Here is a 20,640-nt window from a genome sequence, read left to right as displayed (position 1 = left end):
TTGGGGAATCACACAAAGGTCTCCTTGTTGTTTTTCTGGAGGGGCTGAAGATGACAGCTGAGCCATATACCCACGGCTAGGACACCCGAGCCAAGGAACCGCGTGTGCCTGAGCAATTAACATTTAGCTGAGAGGGAAGCGCACAGAACCAGCTGCTGGTGGCAGCTCTGACGACCAGATCTGACCCTTCGTCCTGTCAGTGTTCTCGCTACAACTGAGGAATGCCAGCAGGATGCACAGACCTGCCACAAAGCACCACTACCGGGAGCTCCGGCCCCCGCCTGCACACGGGGAGGCTGGCCTAACAGTGCTGATGCGATGGCTACTATCCACTGAGCACTGTGCCAGCTACCACACCGAAGAGCTACCTAGGTGATCTCACCCTCGCTAGGAAGTTGGTGTCGCTGTTATTCATCGAGGAGGAAACAGGCCCAGAGGTTAAGGGCCTTGCTCAAGTGACCCAGCTAGTGCATGTCTGGTCCAAGCTCACAGCCACTGTGGCACCTCTACAGAAGGTGGAACCGGGCCAAGTTCCCAGGAAGAAGCAGGGGAAAGGTCTTGGGCAAAGGAAGCATCTCTCTTGGACGGAAAGAAGGCAGCCAGAAGGGGAGACCCTGAGGCGGAGAGTGGAAGAAATGCCAGGGACGAGCCTGAGTCACCTCTAGTTCGGGCCTGACTTGCAGTCCAGGATGCTCCTGACAAAAGCTCGCGCACCCGCCCCACCCCGAATGCGAAAAGCCAGCTGTCCCTCCTCCCGAAAAAGACATAAACAGGTCACGGCCACCTCGGTAGGTCCAGTCACATCAGCCTCCCTGTTCACCGATGCCGTGGTTGCTCTGAATTTCATGCTCCCCTTCTCCCCGCCCAGGTGGGTGACAGGGCCACAGCTAGAGAGGGCACGAAGTGACACAAACTAGATCAGGGATGGCAAACCTTTTGAGCTCGGCGTGTCAGCATTTTGAAAAACCCTAACTTAACTCTGGTGCTGTGTCACATGTAGAAATTTTTTTATATTTGCAACCATAGTAAAACAAAGACTTATATTTTTGATATTTATTTTATATATTTAAATGCCATTTAACAAAGAAAAATCAACCAAAAAATGAGTTCGCGTGTCACCTCTGACACGCGTGTCATAGGTTCGCCATCACTGAACTAGATAATCCAAATAGAGCTGGCAATAGGATTCCTCACAGATGAGCGTTCTCCCTTGCATTGTTCAAGAGCTGTGAGGATACTGCCACTCAGGCCCTCGCCCGTGTGGCTCAGTTGGTTGAGCACTGTCCCATGCACCAAGAAGTTGGTCGCTGATTCAATTGCAGGCTTGTTCCCCAGTAGGGGGCGTGCAGGGGGCAGCCAATTGATGTTTCTCTCTGACTCTCCTTCTCTAAGATCAATGAAAACTTTTTTAAAAAAACTTTGTACCTTTTATAAAAATATATTTTTATTGATTTCAAAGAGGAAGGGAGAGGGAGAGATAGAAACATCATGACGAGAGAGAATCACTGATTGGCTGCTTCCTGCACACCCCACGGTGAAGACTGAGTCTGCAACCTGGGCAAGTCCCCTATCCAGGAATCGAATCGTGACCTCCTGACGAGCCACGCTGGTCAGGCTCAATAAAAACATTAAACATAATTATTGCCACTCAAGATAACATAAGCAAGTGTAAAGAAACCCACTCTGAACTTGGTTTTTATCCCTCAGGACTAGTCATAAAACCCGTTATCTATTAAGACAGGAGCAGTGTTTCCTCCGTTTTCCTGTCCTTTGGGTCTGAACCACACCGTCTACACTGGATGCTTTACAAGGCTGCTTCCTCTACTGGACAGATCTGGTCCTGCTTTGCTATTCAGGACTCCCACAGAGCCTGTGTTTCATCCCAACGCCCCAGACTAGCCAGTACAACAGAATACGATGCAATGATCACCGGCGATTCTCAGTCTCGCCTGAGACACACACGTGAGCAGAACTGTCTGAAGAGCCTCAGCCTTCGCCACAATCTAGCTGCTCTGGTAGATGGGGAGGGAGTTGGGAGCACAGATTCAGAGCAGCAAAAGCAAGAGCCTGTTATTAGCCTTCAAATTAAGCATGTTCTAAATTCCTGCAATGCTTTGTTAACTTCCTCCAACGTAACAGAGGCCGTGAGGCCGCGTCACGGCCTCTCATTCAGTCACACCACACAAAGAGGGTGCCTCTGATTCCTCGGTCTGCCTCCTGGAACGTTCTGTAATCCTGACAGCACGGGTCGCAGGAACAATGAAGCGGAGAAGCGGAGAAGCAGAAGTGCCTACGTCAGTTTTACCTACACGCCTTGTTTGTTGGAATGGAACCGACGTGCCTGTGCGGCCGGTCAGGGACAATTAGCACAGAGTGGTTTCGAAAAAGAGGAAGAAACCTCAGGCATCAGCTCCGGGTGAAGGGGAGCCGCCATCTGCCAATGGGCACTGGAATGCCACTGCATGGGAAGGGGGGAAGGAGCGGGTTGGATGAGATCCAGGGCCTCTCTGCCCACGTTAACACCGAGCAGCTTCTCTGCCTGCCAGCCTCACAGTGTCACACATCCTGTGTGTCTCCCCGTCTCACACCCGAGGAGGGAGAAACAATTGGCGTAGGAAGCTGGGGGAAAAAGAACCCGACAGGCCCGTTCTCCTGAAGCAGGGGGCCCACAGGTTTGGTTTGGTTAATCCTCACCTGAGATTTTCCCTTCATTTTTTAGAGAGTGGGAGGGAGGGGGAGAGACAGAAACATCTATGGAAAGAGACACATCAACCGGTTGCCTCCCCCACCCACCCCGACCAGGGCTGGGGATCGAGCCTACAACCCAGTTATATGCCCTTAACCGGAATCGAACCCGGGACCCTTCAGCCCATGGGCTGACACTCTATCCACTGAGGCAAACCGGTAGTTTTTTTTTAAACTACCTCTGTCCTTGAGGCCTCCATACCAGTCTCCCTGCATCCTTTTCTCCCTCCCGAAGGGAGAGCCCCTGGCTCCGTCTCTGAGACACAGGTCTTGGCGGCTCACCCCCTCGGAGGTGCTCTGTGTGGGAAGGGAAAGGAAGAGAGGCAGCAGAGAAAAGGAGGAAAGGACTAGGGCAGCACCTCTAAGCTAGACATAGCTCCCAGAGTTAGAAGCCACAACTATAAAAGTATCAAGCAAAGAGGAACCTCGACAGAATACAGAGCATAGAATATGCGGGCGGGTCCCCTAAGTACCCAGGAGCCACCAAAACTAAGCCATCTTGTCCACAGACCTATCAGCACTTGTGATTTCTGGCTCTGATAAAATAAGGCCTATGTCTGCTTCTCTAAGGTTTAGTCTTTTTTTTTTCCTTTTAAAATATATTTTTATTGATTTCAAAAAAGAAGGGAGAATGAGGAGATAAAAACATCAATGATGAGAAAGAACCATTGATTGGTTGCATCCTATATGCCCCAGACTGGGGATCAAGCCCACAACCCAGGCATGCGCCCTGATCAGGAAGTGAACTGTGACCTCCTGGTTCATAGGTCGGTGCTCACCACTGAGCCATGCCAGCCAGGCTAAGGCTTAGTTTTAAATGGGATTAGATAAAGGGAGGAGAAAGACTTTTCTCAGAGTAAGGAAACACCTCACAGTGAAAGATGAGTGCAAAGGGACACCCCCTGCAGATGTAGTTTTTAATCTTAGTCACACAACATCAAGAACTGGTTAGTTCCAGGGGAGTGCGCCAGTTCATTACCTGGACCAGTTCTGTCCGTCCGCATCTCCACAATGCAGTGCCACCAATGTGTTCATCTAGGAAAGAATGTTTAAAAGAATGGCCCTTGCTTCCCTGTGCTGTTCAGAAAGGAAAAAAACCAAACCAAACCAAACAAAAAACCACAAGAAAGCAACATAACCCAAACCCTGTACCAGCCAGCTGCCCTGTCTTCCCAGGGCGTTTTCAGTGGGGTTTCTGCCGGGCCCTGACCCCCACCCCACATGAGTGAGGAGAGAGGCAGGGGCCGGACTGGGCATCTGCACCGGAGTGGAAAGAGAAACCAAACACAGGTGGGTGCCGGCACGTTTTTAGACGCGGTTAGAATGTCCCGGTGTGCACAGGAAGCAGGCAAAGAAGTTTTCTGAGGGAGGCAATGCCTGCAGGCAGATGAGCCATCTGTGTACTCTCGGGGAGGAGCTCCCTGGATAAGGACACAGAAGCTAGGGGGCCTCGAGGAAGCTGTTGGTTCGGAAGATGGAGGAGACGATCTTGCCGGTGGCGTTGATGGTGCCTTCGCTGTCCGAGCTGGACTCGGAGTCGCTGCTCCCAGAGTAGGCGCCCAGGCCTGGGAGGATGCCGATACAGACCGCAGCCGAGGGGCAGTGGATGGAGGGACCACTCAGGGACGTGCTTCCAAGAGACACGCAAGACGAGGCTTCTGCAAAGGAGGGGGGAGGACTTTAGCTTCATCACCCTCTTCCACAGTTGATGGTCTGCTTTCCATGCGCCAGGCACTGTGCTGAGGGCTTTCCAAGGGAGGCCTCAAAACCACCCTGTGCGGGCGACACGACTGTCACCCTCACCCTCCAGCTCACCTCCTCCTTTACATCTGAGAGAGCAGAGGCCACAGCCAGAGAGCATTTTAAGACCCTGGGGAATGTCTTGCCCCAGGACACCCCAGTTATACTGCCACCTTAGTGGCAGAAAGCCTCAATCTAGAGAACGCAGGCCTTAAAGATTGAAGGAAAAGAGGTCCACTCCTCCTTCTTCCTTCTAAATGTTCCCAGCCTCACTCAGCCATTACAACAACCGGCCATGCAAGTTTAGCCCTCATTTTACTGGTGAGGGAGGTCAAACGACCTGCTAGGTAAAGGCCACTTAGAGAGAAAATGTTAAACTAAATCTGAACCAAAAAATCATGCACTGAAAGGATTCCTGAGCTCTTCACTGCAGAGGAAGAGCTGGAGTTCAAACTTCACCGTCTCAACTGACAAGGGTACTATTTTCTAGGGTTTGTCTTAACAAAGCCCGAACTAATAGCTCATGTAAATACCGAAAGGATACATGGTTCCTAGTATATAAAATAGGGGGTAAGCAGGAAATACACCAAAAAGCTCAGAGAGATCGCAAACGCCCCGGCACAGAGCTCAGGACTAGAATATATCTCCTTTTCTTACTGGAAGGTCTAAGATAGGCAGCGTTAAAACAGGGAGAGGTAGAAAAGTGGAATGAGAGCTGACAGTGCCTGCAGAGATGGCCATAAGGCACAAGAAAGTAGAGGCAAGTATCTGTAACAAATATCAAAAACTTACAAGGTATAACGAGTTCTTCTGAAACCAACCAACCAATAACCAAATGGAAAAGTGGACAAAAGACATGAACAGTCACAGAAAGAGGAGATGAATTTTAAACACAGGAGAATAAATATGTAAGAAGGGAAAGTAAGGGGAACAGGCATCTTTCTATTTTGCTGGGGGAGGGGCGAGGGCAGTTCAGCAATGTCCTTCAGACGTACATGATGTTCCTACGAGAACATGCCCTGCAGCTCTGCCGACAGCAGCAAGTGTGCAGACCATCTAAACGTCCATCAATAGGGGATCATTTAAGCAATGGACTGCTATTCAGCTGCCAAGAAGAGTAAACATCTCTGTTTACTGTATCAAATGGCCCACAAAACACTGTGCTAAATGAGAAAGACATGGGTGCGTGTAAGGTACAATTTGCGTGTGTGGTGGGACATGCCCAGGTTTATGCATGATAATGTCTGAAAAAAGACATTAAAAATTAGTAACGGGGGCTGCTCTGGGGGAAAAAAACTCAGTGGTTGGGAAACAGGAGAGACAACTTTCTACTCCACACTCCTTTGTCCCTTTGGAATTTTCTATTATGTGCATATACTACCTATTCAGACAAATTTTTTTAAAGGTAAATGCAAAAATCCAAAGAGCATCCTGGGCCGCTTAAATTAGGGAGGATCAGTCCCAGGTCTCTGAGACCACAGGCATCCAGTATTACAGCCAGGAGGGCGGGGGACCGCTGGGCAGCCCTAGAGACAACAGGGATTGCTTGTCTATATTCTCCTCTAACCATGAGTCTCCGCAGGACAAGGGTTCTTTCTTCCCCGTGCCACCCACTGGGCATACAGCACAGGGCCTGGTACAGAGCGGGCCAGTGCCCACAGTGTGTGAGAATGCAGGAAAATGTGTCCAAGACACGGAAGCGTTTCACTGCAAGTGGCAAAAATCTTTTTTTGGGGGTGGTAAAAATATTGGGGGGTGGACATGACATTATACTGTATGCCATTCACTGTGTTAAGTTACATACACAATGTACTTTCAGTATTCTCTTAGAAAAATATTTAGGCTATGAGTCAGTTACTTAGAAAAATAGCTGCTCAGTGAGATGTGACATTTTATTACGTATTTCAGGGTGACTCTTAGAAAAGAAGGACAAGTCTAAAGTACCTGGAGGACCAGAGCTGGCCGAAGGGAAGGGTGGACGGCAGCCTCAGAAAGGCAACCAAAGATCTAGAACTCCGTGGCGTCAGCAGAGTTCAAGCCAAAAGACCAAATCTCCCAATTATCTAGGAGGTTTCAAGAAAGAAAAGAGACTACGACTCTGACAAATTTCATTCCAAAAGCAGTTAACTGTCCAAAAAGAACAAAATGGTGCCCTCTGATCTCAGCCATTTGGTGAAGTTTCCTGCCAACTGCTGCAATTGCAGGACCACATTGTCACAGCAAATTAACACTGAAAATTACTAACAGAGAACGTGCCTGCGATTCAGACAGCTGCGTGACTTGAGAGGAGATGGGGTCAGCGTGTGCGTTCTGCGCAGAGCTCAAGCCCAGAAGCTCCAGTGGGGGAAGCCTGCCTCTCCCTGGGGGACCAAGGGGACAAATCCCCCTACTGCTAGGGACAAGACCCTGAAGCAAGACACAGCAGACATTTCTCCTGTGTGGCCTTAGCTCCCAGCAAAAGAAGGTATCTCTTGCCCAGCTTCTGCTGTACGCACAGAAGGGGGAGGAAGAAGGCGTTTAGAATGCCAAAAAAAGATGGCTCTGAACACGTGTGCGCCTCACTGTAAAGACCCCCCAGTTTTCCTTTCCACTGACTCATGCAAATACTTCCTACCAGGGACTAAGCACCAGATGCAGAGCTACGAATTACCTGGCTGAGATATGTTTAAGATTTCCATGAAGTATACACTGTATACACTTATGCTATTTAAGCAGCCACAGTATATTCTTTTTGACCTAATAATTCCATGTATTTAACCTGATATTTGTGAATATGAAAAACGATGCATGTATAGGATTATTTAATACAACATCATAAAAGTGAAAGCTATCTAAACGTTCATCAATAAAAAATGGGATAAATATACTATGTAAAACCATATGATGGAATACTAGACAGCCTTAAAAAAGAATGAAGAGCCTGGCCAGTGTGGCTCAGTGACTGAGCATTATCAACCCATGAACCAGGAGGTCACAGTTAGATTCCCAGTCAGGGCACATGCTTGGGTTGCAGGCTCCATCCCCAATGTGGGGCATGCAGGAGGCACCCGACTGATAATTTTCTCTCATTGATGTTTCTCTCTCTTTCCCTCCCTCTCCCTTCCTCTCTGAAATCAATAAAAATGTATTTTTTTAAAAAGTAGATTATACAGCAAAAGGTATCAGCAACAGTTGGCCATTACCGGTGCGCAGTAGATACATATTTTAAAATATCCATTATTTTTTTGAGAGAAAATAAATTAAGCCCTGTTTTATGGATGACCCACTGAGTTTAGCTCAGATTCTCAATCCCACAGGGAGTCAGGGGTAGAACTGAAAACACTCTTGAATTTCCCATTCTTGATCCAGCACCCAGGATACACTCACCTTCACTTACAACTGTGCCACTTAATGCAGTGTCAGATTTGATCACATAAAAGTAACCACCAAAGAAAGTGTAGTCCTGGAAACTGTATTAAAACTAGGCTCACTCCAATCCAACCATCAGCAGGAGCCTGGCATCCTACCTCTCACTGGTAGCAAGCCAGGTGAAATTAAGAAACTTGACATTTGGGGAAAACAGAGAAAAATCCTTTGTGAGAAGAGGTGATAGGACCAGGGCTCTGGCTGTGTACGCACTCCTAGGGAGCACAATGGCCACTTATCAGTCCACGGGTTTCTAACAGAGTACTTTGCAGGGCAGCTGACATACTCTTGGGTATAAATCCTGCTTGGTAAAAAAAATTGGTGAATTAAGTTTAGGTAGGCCTGCTTAGAGATAAACGCCATCATTCGTAAGTGCAATGCATTCCAGCCCTTTACTATTTGGTATTATGAGAAAAGAACGAAGTGAAAGCTGCCACCCACCTTGATTCTTGTCATCTGGGTCAGGGTCCGATTTCAGCCTTTTTACACTGTTGCCACTCTCTGAGCTGTAACAGAAAACATGGTGATATGAGCTAAGTCCAATCTTGGGGATCAAAGCTTTGGAATCAGGAGCTCCAATAACCATTTATATGGCTCTGAGGAAGCCTCAAGGAACTAGAATAATCTGAAATAAAAAGTCTTCATTTCAGAGTCTCCCCCTGGTTATATTATTGGTTATAAAGACAACTTAAACCCCTGACCAATTCAAGGGATAAAGTGTTATATCTACAACCGTTTCCTACACTTCAGATCCTTTGTTGTCCTCATCACTCATTCATCTGGGATAGAACCACAGACGGATTTCAGGACTATCTGGACATGTTCATAAGTGACAAAAATTTAGTTTAAGTTATTAAAGACCGAAGGAAGCATCTTTAGTTACATGCTAGAGATTCTGAAAGTCATCCAAAAGGCCTTCATTAAAAGATCATCTAAACAGTGTACTTCAATGAGGAAGGAAATAATTCGAGAAGGAAGGACTTAATTCCAGAAGGAAAGAATGGTGGGGGAAAAAAACACCAAAAACCTGGCAAATACAAATATAAATCTAAACACAATGTTGTCTGTATAAACACACACACACACACACACACATCTAATTTGTGGTGTCAAACATGATCATACTAAAGTCCTAAGCATGTAAGAACGGAAGAAGGTGATTGTAGCTCAAAGTCCTAAGGTTGGTGTATAATTTTGCAGGGAAGTAAGATAGCGATTTACTTTAGGTTTTCCTAAGTATGCTGGTCAATTGCAAGGTTGGCCATCAAAAGAACAGAAATAGAATACCTAAATCCAAACTAGTAGTAGGAAGAAAGAAAAATTGAATGAAGTAATTTTTAATCTTAATTTTTTTTAAAGCAAGAAGAATACAAGAAAAAATTCTTTAAAGACAAATAACATTAAGATAGTAAAAACTGTATCGCGCTGGCTGGGTAGCTCAGTTGGTTGGAGCATCATCCCAATACACCAATGAATCAACCAATGAATGCATAAATAAGTGGAACAACAAATCGATGTTTCTCTCTCCCCTTTTTCTCTCTCAAATAAACAATTTTTAAAAAACTATAAAAAATCCTAATAAATCCAACCCTACCAGTAAAAAGATCAACAGACTAAATTGTAAATCAGCTACATAGGACACACACCTAAAAACTTAACAAAATGAGACAATTCCAGATAGAGTAACTATCAGAAAAAAAAATACTAACAACTTTAGTTAATGTATTTGAAACAAGACAAAATGGGTGAATTCCCAGAAAACCAAATTAAACTGACTCAGAAAGATAATCTTAGTCCTATAATCATAAAAATTTTAAAGGGGGGACAAAAATGATTTTATCTAGTTCCACTAAGCTTTCACAAACTAGAACACTACCAACGTATACACACTCCTGAAGAGAAGAAGGAACACTCCCTGAATCATTCTCTAAAGCTAGTTTTCATTTTCATGTCAAAATCAGATAAAACTGGGGGGGATACAGGCCAGTCTCCCTCAAGAACATAGATTCAACAACTGATACAAAATATGAGCAAAACAAGCCAGTGGAGTTAAGAAAAGTAACAATATATCACTGCCAAGCTGGGTTTCTCACAGGAATACAACATTAGAAAAATCTGTAAGTTTACTTTTTCTCTGTAACAGAATAAAGAAAAAATTATTTGATCAACTCAAAAGCAGAAAAAGAATATGACAAAATTTAACCGTTAATGGCTACAAAAGAACCTCTTATCAAACTAGGAACAGAACTTCCTTAACTTGCTTGCCAAAGGATATCTGAAACAAACAAAAACGATCAATACTAATCTTAGAAGTGAAAGTTATAAACATTGTGTTTAAAACTAGAATGTGCGGAGTTGTTTCTAACATTTTCCCGGTGGTTCTAGCCAGTGAGGTCAGATAAGAAAAAGGAATGAAAAAACACAAGGAAGAGCATAAAACTGTCATTATTTACAGATGGTAACTTTCTACATAAAAATTTCAAAAGAATCCACTGATAAATTATTAAAGTTAGTAAGAGCTGGTGGCTGGATGTAAATATTCCATTGACTGCATTTTTACACACCAGCAGCAAAAATATACATAAAATACTTAGGAATAAATTTAAGAAAAAATGTGCACAACTTTTTTTTAATATATATTTTTATTGATTTCAGAGAGGAAGGGAGAGGCGGGGGGGGGAGGGAGGGGGGGGAGAGGGGGAGAGAGAGAGAGAGAGAGAGAGAGAGAGAGAGAGAGAGAGAGAGAGAGAGAGGAGAAGGCATCAATGATGAGAATCATTGACTGGCTGCCTCCTGCCTGTCCCCCACTGGGGATTGAGTCTACAACCCAGGGCGGAAATCAAACCATGACCTCCTGGCTTATAGGCCGACACTCAACCACTGAGCCACACCGGCTGGGCTGTGCATAACTTTTTTGAAAAATAATTATAAGACTTTATAGAATGACATTAAAGGAAATCAATAAATGTAGATATATGCCACAACAGGAGGACTCAAATCCATAAAGATCTGTTCTCTCTATAAATTTATCATACAATTTAAATAACATTCCAATAAAAATATCTATAGAGATTTTAAAAGAATTTAAATCTAAAATTTATCTGGAAGAACAAAGTGGACAAGAATAGATATGACTTGCCCGACCAGGTATCAAGATTTATTATAAAGCAACAATAATTACCCAGAATGGTACAGGTCCAACAGGTCCAACAGATCCAAGGACAAGGAAAAAAGACCCCTCAAACAAACGGATACAGCCGAAACCGGTTTGGCTCAGTGGATAAAGCGTCAGCCTGTGGACTGAAAGGTTCCAGGTTCGATTCCGGTCAAGGGCATGTACCTTGGTTGCAGGCACATCCCCAGTAGGAGATGTGCAGGAGGCAGCTGATTGATGTTTCTCTCTCATCGATGTTTCTAACTATCTCTCTCCCTTCCTCTCTGTAAAAAAAAATCAATAAAATATATTTAAAAAACAAAAAACAAAAACCGATACATGTATGGAAAATTGTTATAATACAGAGGTGATATTAAAGACTCCTGGAGGGAGCAGATACACATATTTAGTAAAAGCTGCTAGAAAATTTGCTTTTTGTTTGAAGAAAAAAATTGAAATGGGATCCCTACCTCATACCCTTCACAAAAATCAATGACAGATGGATTCAAGACTACCATGTGAAAGACGAAACTCTAAACTTTAGAAGAAAAACTATCTTATGACCTCAGGGTAGGAAGAATTTCATGAACAAAATATAAAATGATCTAACCATAAAATAAGTGGCAGATCTGACCACCTTCAAACGGTACAAACTTCCGGTTATAAAGTAAACAAGTCTTGGGGATGTAATGTACGGTCTGGTGACTAGTTAGTAATACTGTATTGTATAGATAGAGACTAGTTATAATACTGTATTGTATGTCTGAAAGTCGCTAAGAGAGTAGATCTTAGTTCTCATCACAAGAAAAAAAAATATTGTAACTATGTGTGGTGATGGATGTTAATTAGACTTAAATAAACTCCCAGACTGACTCACTCCAAACTTATTGCACCAGAATTTGCGTGAGGCCTAGAAGCCCAAGTGATTCTATAAACCCAGGCTGGAAACATTAGGAACTCCGGCCCCAGGAGACTCACTTATCACCTTGCTACACAAAACAACAATAAATGATGTCGTTTCAAAACCAAAAAGGGGTTATATGCATGTCACCGAGTACGCTAAGGACTGTACGGGAGACAGTTATAAGACCCATTCTGCTGGCTGAAGACACTACTGAGGTGGCTGCCCACTGAGAAAGCCCTTTCTAATGGACTCAGGCCCAAATCCTGAAAGACACTGGGCCAAGCATGAGAGCTTCTGTGAAAATGTGAAAGGAATAATTCCTAGCTCGGGCAATGAGCCTCTTCAGGCTGCTGATCCTCCTCCCCTCTGCTGCTATCTCATAACGACATTTTTACACGTAAACAATGTTCTAGAACATCTGCAGCCGATGGTGTGCCAAACCACAAGACTGCATCAATACACTCCGTTCAATACACGTGGCTGGCTGACAATACACCATATTGATTTTCCTAATGGACTGCACTTAAAAACTTTATATCATTTTGCCCGTGGTATGGTGGGCAAACTGAAATAACCAGATTTAATCGCTTTGGTGCCATTGAGGATTTGGAAAGGGAGGAGCGAACATAACAAAGAACTTACCCAAATCTCTAGGCCAGCCGTGGGCAAACTACGGCCAGGCCTGTTTGAAATGAATAAAACGAAAAAAAAAAAAAAAAAGACCGTACCCTTTTATGTAATGATGTTTACTTTGAATTTATATTAGTTCACACAAACACTCCATCCATGCTTTTGTTCCGGCCCTCCGGTCCAGTTTAAGAACCCATTGTGGCCCTCGAGTCAAAAAGTTTGCCCACCTCTGCTCTAGGCACTGCTGCCACCCCCCAGCAATCACGCGGAGCCCAGCCAGGTCTGTGACCCTATCACAGGGCCATGTTCTTACAGCCACAATGCCTTTGCTCAGGGGTGGGCAAACTTTTTGACTCGAGGGCCACAATGGGTTCTTAAACTGGACCGGAGGCCGGAACAAAAGCATGGATGGAGTGTGTGTGTGAACTAATATAAATTCAAAGTAAACATCATTACATAAAAGGGTACGGTCTTTTTTTTTTTTTCCGTTTTATTCATTTCAAATGGGCGGATCCGGCCATCTCCTTTCTAAAGCCTTCCTAACTTCTCCAGCAGGAGCACACGCCCTCCAGGCAGCCTCAGGTGTCTCCTCTTCCCTGCTCTTATTACGCCCTGAACAAATCCTTTCATAGACCTTGCTACCTCGTTTGCCTGGAAACACAAATGCCCGACTATTACACTCCACCTCTCCTATTATTTTGTGACCTTGGATAAAAGTTCTCAACCTCTCACTCTCCGTCTCCTCACCTGTAAGTCACTTGTACTTCATACACTTGTTGAGGAGGAAGAGGTGAGATCATGCGCAGAAAGCACTTAGCACAATGCCAGGCACACAGCAGGCGCCCACGGCAGAGTAGCCATCACTATGCTGAATGAGCAGTCAGAGGCCAGGCTCAGAGGCTACAGACCATATGAAATTGGGAAGGGGGAGCCAGGGGAGGCTCCCGAGGGAACTTCACCGAGACTCACGCTTAGCTCTGGCTATCATTCCAAGAGGCATTTCAGAGGACACGGTCAGAGGGAGATTTAAGCTGTGCAAGTGTCGGCTGACCTCTTATGCTTCACAGCTCCCGCCAACAGCTTTGCCTGGGAGAACTTGTTCTTGGTTTCTATGGGTTTCATGGCCACTTTCTTCTCCACTTCCTTCTTGTTTTCTGGAGCAATTCCAACCTTGTTGAGATTACTGTGAGTTACAGGTTAAGGGTCCAACTAAGCAAACGGAAGAGCTGTGCCAGGACAGTGGTGAATTGAGAAGGAATGCAAGTCTAATCCACCAGCGCTTTGGCTCTGCCAAGTAATGTTTAGCCTACTGATTTGAAAAAGCCCTCCCCTTTATTCTGCCAGTCAAATCCAGCTGATTTCAAGAGAAATGAAGGTGAACACAGAGGAAGATGGCAAATCAAGCATAAAATAATATAGGCAAGGGAACTTTCCCCCTCCGATTCTCTATGAAAATCTGAGTACAGCCAGAAAACCTGCTACTACCGAAGACATAGTCGTTATCATGCTCGTTGGGGAAAACAAAAATCTCAAGGAATATAAACGCAACAGAAAAAAATATGGCTTCCCTGAAAATGTTTGCTTTTCCAATTTTGCAGAATGTCCTATGACTATTAATGGCATCGATCTTAGACACGAAGACTACCTCCTACTCTGCTGGTGCAAGGCAACAGCAAAACCACTTAAGTTCATTAAGAAACAGAGTCTTCGTGTCGATCAGTCACCACCCCCTCCTGTCACACGCCTCCTGGATGCGGACCTCCAGAGGCCCAGGAACCAGTTTTAAATCCTCCCTCAAGGTGATTTTAACAAGAAACCCCTGTGCATATACAGCACAACCCAAGAACCAAAAAGTTGATTTTGAAGCATAACCTGTTCCTGGTAGCATCGCTTTTTTCATGCTTGATGTCAATCTCTGGCTTTCAAGGTCTGTCACTTTCTTTTGTTCTCTCTACCTGCCTCCTCTCCACCTTCCCTTCCATTCTCTCACAACCTATTATGCAATAGATAAGTGTTCCAACAGGGTGCAACTTCTTACTTAAGACGCAGTCGAGCCCTCTTGGAGCAATAGTGACATCTAGTGCCCAAGGAATCTTAGAAGCGTATATTATCAACCCCAAGAGGTGGGGATGGGGTGGATGTATGGTCTAAGCTGCTTATTTGTCTTTAAACAATGGAGAACACTGGGTACCAGAAATAAGGAAAGTCTAATTCTTATCATTTTCCAGGCACTATCTCTGTTCTTATGAACACCAGTTACCTTAAATATTTGCAATATTCAATGGGGACTATGCATTTGGTTCAATACTACTGTTTCATCAGTTTCATGTTTTTAAGGTCATTATGGGAACAGATAGGATATTAAGACTAAATGTTCATCCTTTTTAAGAATAAAAATGGAGAGAGAGAGAGAGAGAAGCATCAATCAGGTGCCTCCCGAATGCACCCAGACCAGGGATTGAACCCAAACCCAGGGAATGTGCCCTGACTAGGAATTGAACCCGAAACCTTTCAAGGCATGCGAGGACGCTCCAACCGACCAAGCCACCTGGACAGGACTGTTACTATAATTTTTTAAAAAATATATTTTATTGATTTTTTTTACAGAAAGGAAGGGAGAGGGATAGAGAGTTAGAAACACCGATGAGAGAGAAACATCGATCAGCTGCCTCCTGCACACACCCTATTGGGGATGTGCCCGCAACCAAGGTACATGCCCTTGACTGGAATCAAACCTGAGACCCTTCAGTCCGCAGGCCGACGCTCTATCCACTGAGCCAAACCGATTAGGGCTGTTACTATAATTTTTAAGTGCATCAATAAACAGTTTAAATTTGTAAAAAAAAAAAAGAATAAAAATGAGCCCTAGACAGTTTGGCTCAGTGGATAAGAGTGTTGGCTTGCAGACTAAAGGGTCCCCGGTTCGATTCCTGGTCAGGGCACATGCCCAGGTTGTGGGCTTGATCCCCAGTGGAGGACGTGCAGGAGGCAATGGATCGATCACTGATTCTCTCTCATCATTGATGTTTCTCTCTCTCCCTTCCTTCCTGATATCAATAAAAATATATTTTAAAAAGAAAGAGCATAACCTATAGACACAGACAATAGGGTGGTGAAGGCTTGGGGAGGGGTAGGTGGGGGAGGGCAATGGGGGGAATTACATATGTAATTCTTTCACAATATTTATATTTAAAAAAAGAACAAAAAGAAACAGATTTTATCTTTCTAGTATAGAATGCCAAAAACCATGAGCACGCTGTGATTTTTCCCTACAACTCCAACATTAAGGAATAGAAACTCAAAGAAAATTCTTAATATTAAATGTTGAAAAATAAAACAAATTGGAATTAACACAATGAAAGTACTCGTGTATTTATAATACCAGGACGCAGACAAAAAAAACAACACTTAATTTTTTATTCTTTTAAAGTGAAGAAAAGTGTCCATCCTTTTCTTTTGGGGGAGGCAGGGAAGTTGGGAGGAAGGTGGTAATATTATTTTTGATCCATATCCAAAGCATAAGCCATTTTTTCCCATAAATCCCTCTCCTGTAAAATGCTTTAAATACACAAACACACCTCAAAACTCGCAAGGAACTCATTAAAAGGCATTTTTAAAAAAATTACAATTCTTAACGCATAATGTGGCTAAAGGAAACCAGAGGTCTGCTGTTTATATGGCACACACCACAGCGTATTTGTATTCACAAGTACCACATTTAAAATGTATCATATTATAAAGGTCAGTTAAAGCCAAGACCCAAGAGCTTCCATAAACAAATGTCGAGTCCTCCAATTCCTACCTCAACATGTCTCTGGCTACAGTCACCCTTGGGATGAGTGCATATACACCCGTGAGTTGGAAGGCTTGCTTTTCTTCGGTTTTTCTAAATAGTCAGAAGTTTCCAAGATTCTGACAAAAGCCAATACCCCTGAGCCCCCGTCAAGGTGGCTGTAACGTTACCAGGACAGGAAAGTTCCTTTGGCCTCACGGCTGCCGTTCATTCTTCCCTTTGAGTTGGAAACCGAAGGGCCTCTCATCCATAACCAGCACTGCTTTCCAGAATGCTGCTTTGGGAGGCACTCGGTCTTATTTGCTAGCCTAGCAAATTAAGCACATGAAACAGGACAATTCACGTGAGACGTGTCATTAATGTCCTTCCTTAGCGGAAAAAGCCTGGTGCCTGAAACAATGCCATACACATTCTGCCCATGTCTGCAAACCCCAGTGCGTACTACTGTTCTGGGGTCAACAGAGGGGAGCTTCTGAATAATCAGTCTCGATCCTCCAGTTGGGATTGAGGGGTAACTTTCCATCAACTCCTATCGAAATGTTACACCAGAAAACCACTAGAACTAGGACGGGAAGCCAGGTCTCTTGCTACCAATTAAGAGGTTTTGTGACACCATGCTGCCACCTTATTTCAATCACCGCCGCCTTGATTTAAACCAAATCCCGCGGAGTCTTTGCACACCTTCTCCCATATAACTCTTTAATCGAACCCACTGTACACTGTCTGCAAAAAAATATCAACACACACAGCAGTGTCATATCACTCGGAAATGAAGCCTGCTCAATCGCACTAGTGAAGTTATTCAACCTATAAGCTTCGAAATATTCAAATAAGATTTCTCATAGGAGGCCTGGCCAACATGGCTCAAATGGTTGAGCACTGACCTATGAACCAGGAGGTCACGGTTCGATTCTCAGTCAGGGCACATGCCCAGGTTGCCGGCTCGATCCCCAGTGTGGGGTGTGCAAGAGGCAGCCAATCAATGATTCACTCTCATCATTGATGTCCGTCCCCCCCCCCCCGTCCCCCCACCGCTCTCTCTCTCCCTCCTTCCCCCTCTGTAATCAATTAAAAAAAAATTTTTTTTTAAAGAAATCAACCCTCTTCCCTTAAAAAAAAAATTCTCATAGGAGAAAAAAAAACTAGGGTGGTTTTATTAACCTCTCCTATGAGTCATTCATTACTTTATCCAAATATATACCAAGAAACCACTACATAGCAGGCACTGAAAAATCAGCGATGGCCAAGTCCCTGTTCTTATAAAGCTTACTTTACCTTCCAGCAGGTGAGAGGCAAAGAAACCAAGACTCAGGTAGTGACAAGTACTATTAAAAATGACATTACAGATAGTGATGGGAGGGGGTGCAATTTTAGGTGGGCTGCTTAGGGAAAGTCTCTATTAGGAAGGGAGATGTGAACTGAGATCCGAGGGCCATGAAACGAGCCTTGTAAAATCTGAGGGCCGAGCATTCGTGGCCAAGAATGCAACTACAAAGGCCTTGGGATGGAAACACCAAGTTCGGTGAGAGGGACACAGGAAGGCCAGTGGGCTGCAGTACAGCGAACACTAGGAAGAGTGAGTTCAGATGCAATGGGGAGGGGAGTTGGCCTAAATAATGCTGAGCCCTGTAGGGCCTGGTAAAGAATGTAGACTTAAGTTTAAATGCACCAGGCCACTAGTGCTCAAACAGTAAAGTGACATGATCCCATGCATGTTTTCAAATGTCCCTGAGAAATGACTATTGGGGACGAGAGAAGCAGCTGAGGCTAAGTTCATGGCCACAGCAGTCCAGAGAAGAGTAGATGACTGCTGCAATGGCAGTATAGAGAGCAAGAGCTACACAGATTTGGAGCACATTTGGGAGGTAATTTTTGACCCAGGTACCTGGAGATATGGGAGTACCATTACTGAGATTGGGAAGACCAGAAGAGATTTTTTTGGGGGGGGAGGGGGCCGGCAGGGAAGGGCAGTATGACGAGGGTGGGGTTGTGAGGCGTGGAATTAAGAATTTTGATTTAATCCAGTTACATTTGGGATGTCTATCAGGACATTCAAGTGGATGTTAAAAAGGTAATACTGAGCCAAAGCAGTCATCTTTGTTGCTGCCTCTACTCCTCTATGGGGACAGGCCAGGGAAGGTTACTAAGGACACAAGAAAGTTGCTAAACATTTTATTTGAAAACTCAGAAGCCAGTTTTTGCCCTAGATGAGGTTTACTGCATAGCCCATCTGTTTCGGAGCCTAATCTCAAAAGGCAAGAATATCCTGGTACTGATTATTAGGATTTAGGCCTTTAGTTAATTCTAAAGGATTTGGACTTCTGATTGCAACAGATTCTTACATGCAACATAACTCCGTAGATCAGTACCAGTGAGTTATTCAGTCATCAAAATATCACCATTGGAAAGGCCGTCGTGGCTCAATGGTTCAGCACTGACCTATGAACCAGGAGATCACGGTTCGATTCTCGGTCAGGGCACGTGCCCAGGTTGCGGGCTCGAGTAGGGGGCGTGTAGGAGGCAGCCAATCAATGATTCTCTCTCATCATTGATGTTCCTCTCTTCCTCTCCCTTCCTCTTTGAAATCAATAAAAATAAAGACCTTCATTCTATTTATAAAGAAAGCAAAATCATAGCTGTTGATGGGAAAACTGACACCTTCTCACAAAGTACAAAGGATATTCTGTATTCCTTCAGTTCTTTCAGTTCTTCTTCTCTTCGCTGCTTTTCTATTAATTCCTGCTGCCGAGAAACCTCATCAAGGAAGTTGGTCTCATCTTCATCTAAGCCTCTTACCATGTTTTCTGAGGAAATAATTTTAAAAGAACACTTAGCAGGCTTAAGGGAAAACACAGGCAGATAAGATTTTTCCTTTTCCTCTTTTTTTTTTTAATAAACGGCAGATCCTTCAGGGGATAAGAGGAAGGATTCTGTAAACACCATGGCTTTGGGATAGCTAGCATGGCATAAAATCACGGCATTTCTCCCATTACTAGATATTAGCATAGAATGAAAATGGGTATCTTGAGCTCTAAACAAAATGCTCAATGTGATCTAGAAGGCAGAAGTTGTCTCTTTCCCAGCAAACAAGCATTTAGAGACTAGATAATCACAATTCCACGGCTAGTTAGAAAAAGTACTGCAGGAGGTAAACGTGCGTCAAGAAGCCCCCGCGGAGGCCCTCGGACTCCGTGTTTTCTGAAGCTTACTGAATTTGAACTGCTCCTCGTACTCCTGCTGCTTCCTGTCTTTCTGTTCCTGTAGCCTTTCATATAGAGACCGCGGGTCATACACCTCCTCTGGACATTCTGAAAGGGAGAGAAAGAAGGGGGAGGGGGATTACCTATTTTAGAACTCTTTCATATTATTTTGGAATCACAAAGGGTTATAAAGATCAAGTCAAGTCGCTGCATGAGCTGAGGGCATGGATGACACAAAAATAGCACAAAGTCCGTAGCTTCCCTTTGGAGCTCAGAGCCAACTGTCAATGTCACTGTCTCAGTGGTTCGGATCCTGGACCCACCTGTCTAGGTAGAACAGACTAGTAGACTCTCCTGGAAGACAGTGGGGTAGAGTGAAAAGGGCAAGGGCATGATTAACCTGGCTCTGCTTCCCGCTGTGGAGGCCTAACACAGGCTCCTTCACCCCTCTGAGCCTCAGTTCCTCTACTCTGAAGTGAGGACATTGGTACCTCCTCTGCAGGCTTGTTGTGAGGATTAAGACCATTATGTGGAACGGCCAACTGTAAGCCCATATACCTTCTGGATCTTCAGGTTTTCGAACTTTCTCCCATTCTTCTTGCCTTCTTTTGCGCCGTTCATCTAGTTCTGCCTCAGTCACAAACCTCTTTTTGATAACAAGGTTACCATCATCTCCTCCATCCATAATGGAACAATCAGTCTATGGAAAACAAACAAAATATTTCAAGTGAGAACTGCAATTAAAATTCTACAGAGAAACAAGAAGATTTAGCTCTCTCACCCAGCAATGGAATACCTCAAAATTCCCTTTGACCTTGAAGAAATCCCCAAATAGTCTAATTTATAGATCATTGATGAAAGCACTTGATTACATTTTCCCTACTGTATGAAGTAGTTTTAACAACCCTAAGTTATCTACAAAGTCAGCAAGAGGATCTGGAATAATTCTCATTACATGCTACTCCACAGGAAATCTTACACTGCAAATATTTCTGTCTCTGTAATCTAGACCGATTGGCCTCCTGGCCACCCTTTTCCCAGTTCGCACTGTCCTTTATTTCTGTAACAT

General features: G+C 44.3%; 1 protein-coding gene across 3 annotated transcripts in view; it reads right to left on the bottom strand.

Annotated features, from left to right (window-relative positions):
* Positions 1 to 3,648: 3,648 nt before the first annotated feature.
* PSME3IP1 (proteasome activator subunit 3 interacting protein 1) overlaps positions 3,649 to 20,640 on the bottom strand; it is a 28,677-nt gene continuing 11,685 nt past the window's right edge. For all 3 annotated transcript variants that reach the window (XM_059667976.1, XM_059667975.1, XM_059667974.1), the window contains 6 exons: positions 20,130 to 20,271; positions 19,581 to 19,679; positions 19,054 to 19,175; positions 13,630 to 13,763; positions 8,332 to 8,396; positions 3,649 to 4,403 (listed from right to left, as the gene is read on the bottom strand). In XM_059667976.1, the coding sequence (XP_059523959.1) occupies positions 4,186 to 4,403; positions 8,332 to 8,396; positions 13,630 to 13,763; positions 19,054 to 19,175; positions 19,581 to 19,679; positions 20,130 to 20,256 (765 nt within the window). In that variant the 5' untranslated portion in view covers positions 20,257 to 20,271 and the 3' untranslated portion in view covers positions 3,649 to 4,185. The remainder of the gene's footprint in view (positions 4,404 to 8,331; positions 8,397 to 13,629; positions 13,764 to 19,053; positions 19,176 to 19,580; positions 19,680 to 20,129; positions 20,272 to 20,640) is intronic.

The sequence above is a fragment of the Myotis daubentonii genome, chromosome 15 (assembly GCF_963259705.1).
Source record: "Myotis daubentonii chromosome 15, mMyoDau2.1, whole genome shotgun sequence".
Taxonomy (NCBI): Eukaryota; Metazoa; Chordata; class Mammalia; order Chiroptera; family Vespertilionidae; genus Myotis; species Myotis daubentonii.
The sequence above is the reverse complement of the archived record's forward strand: the minus strand, read 5'-3'. Positions and strand labels throughout refer to the sequence as shown.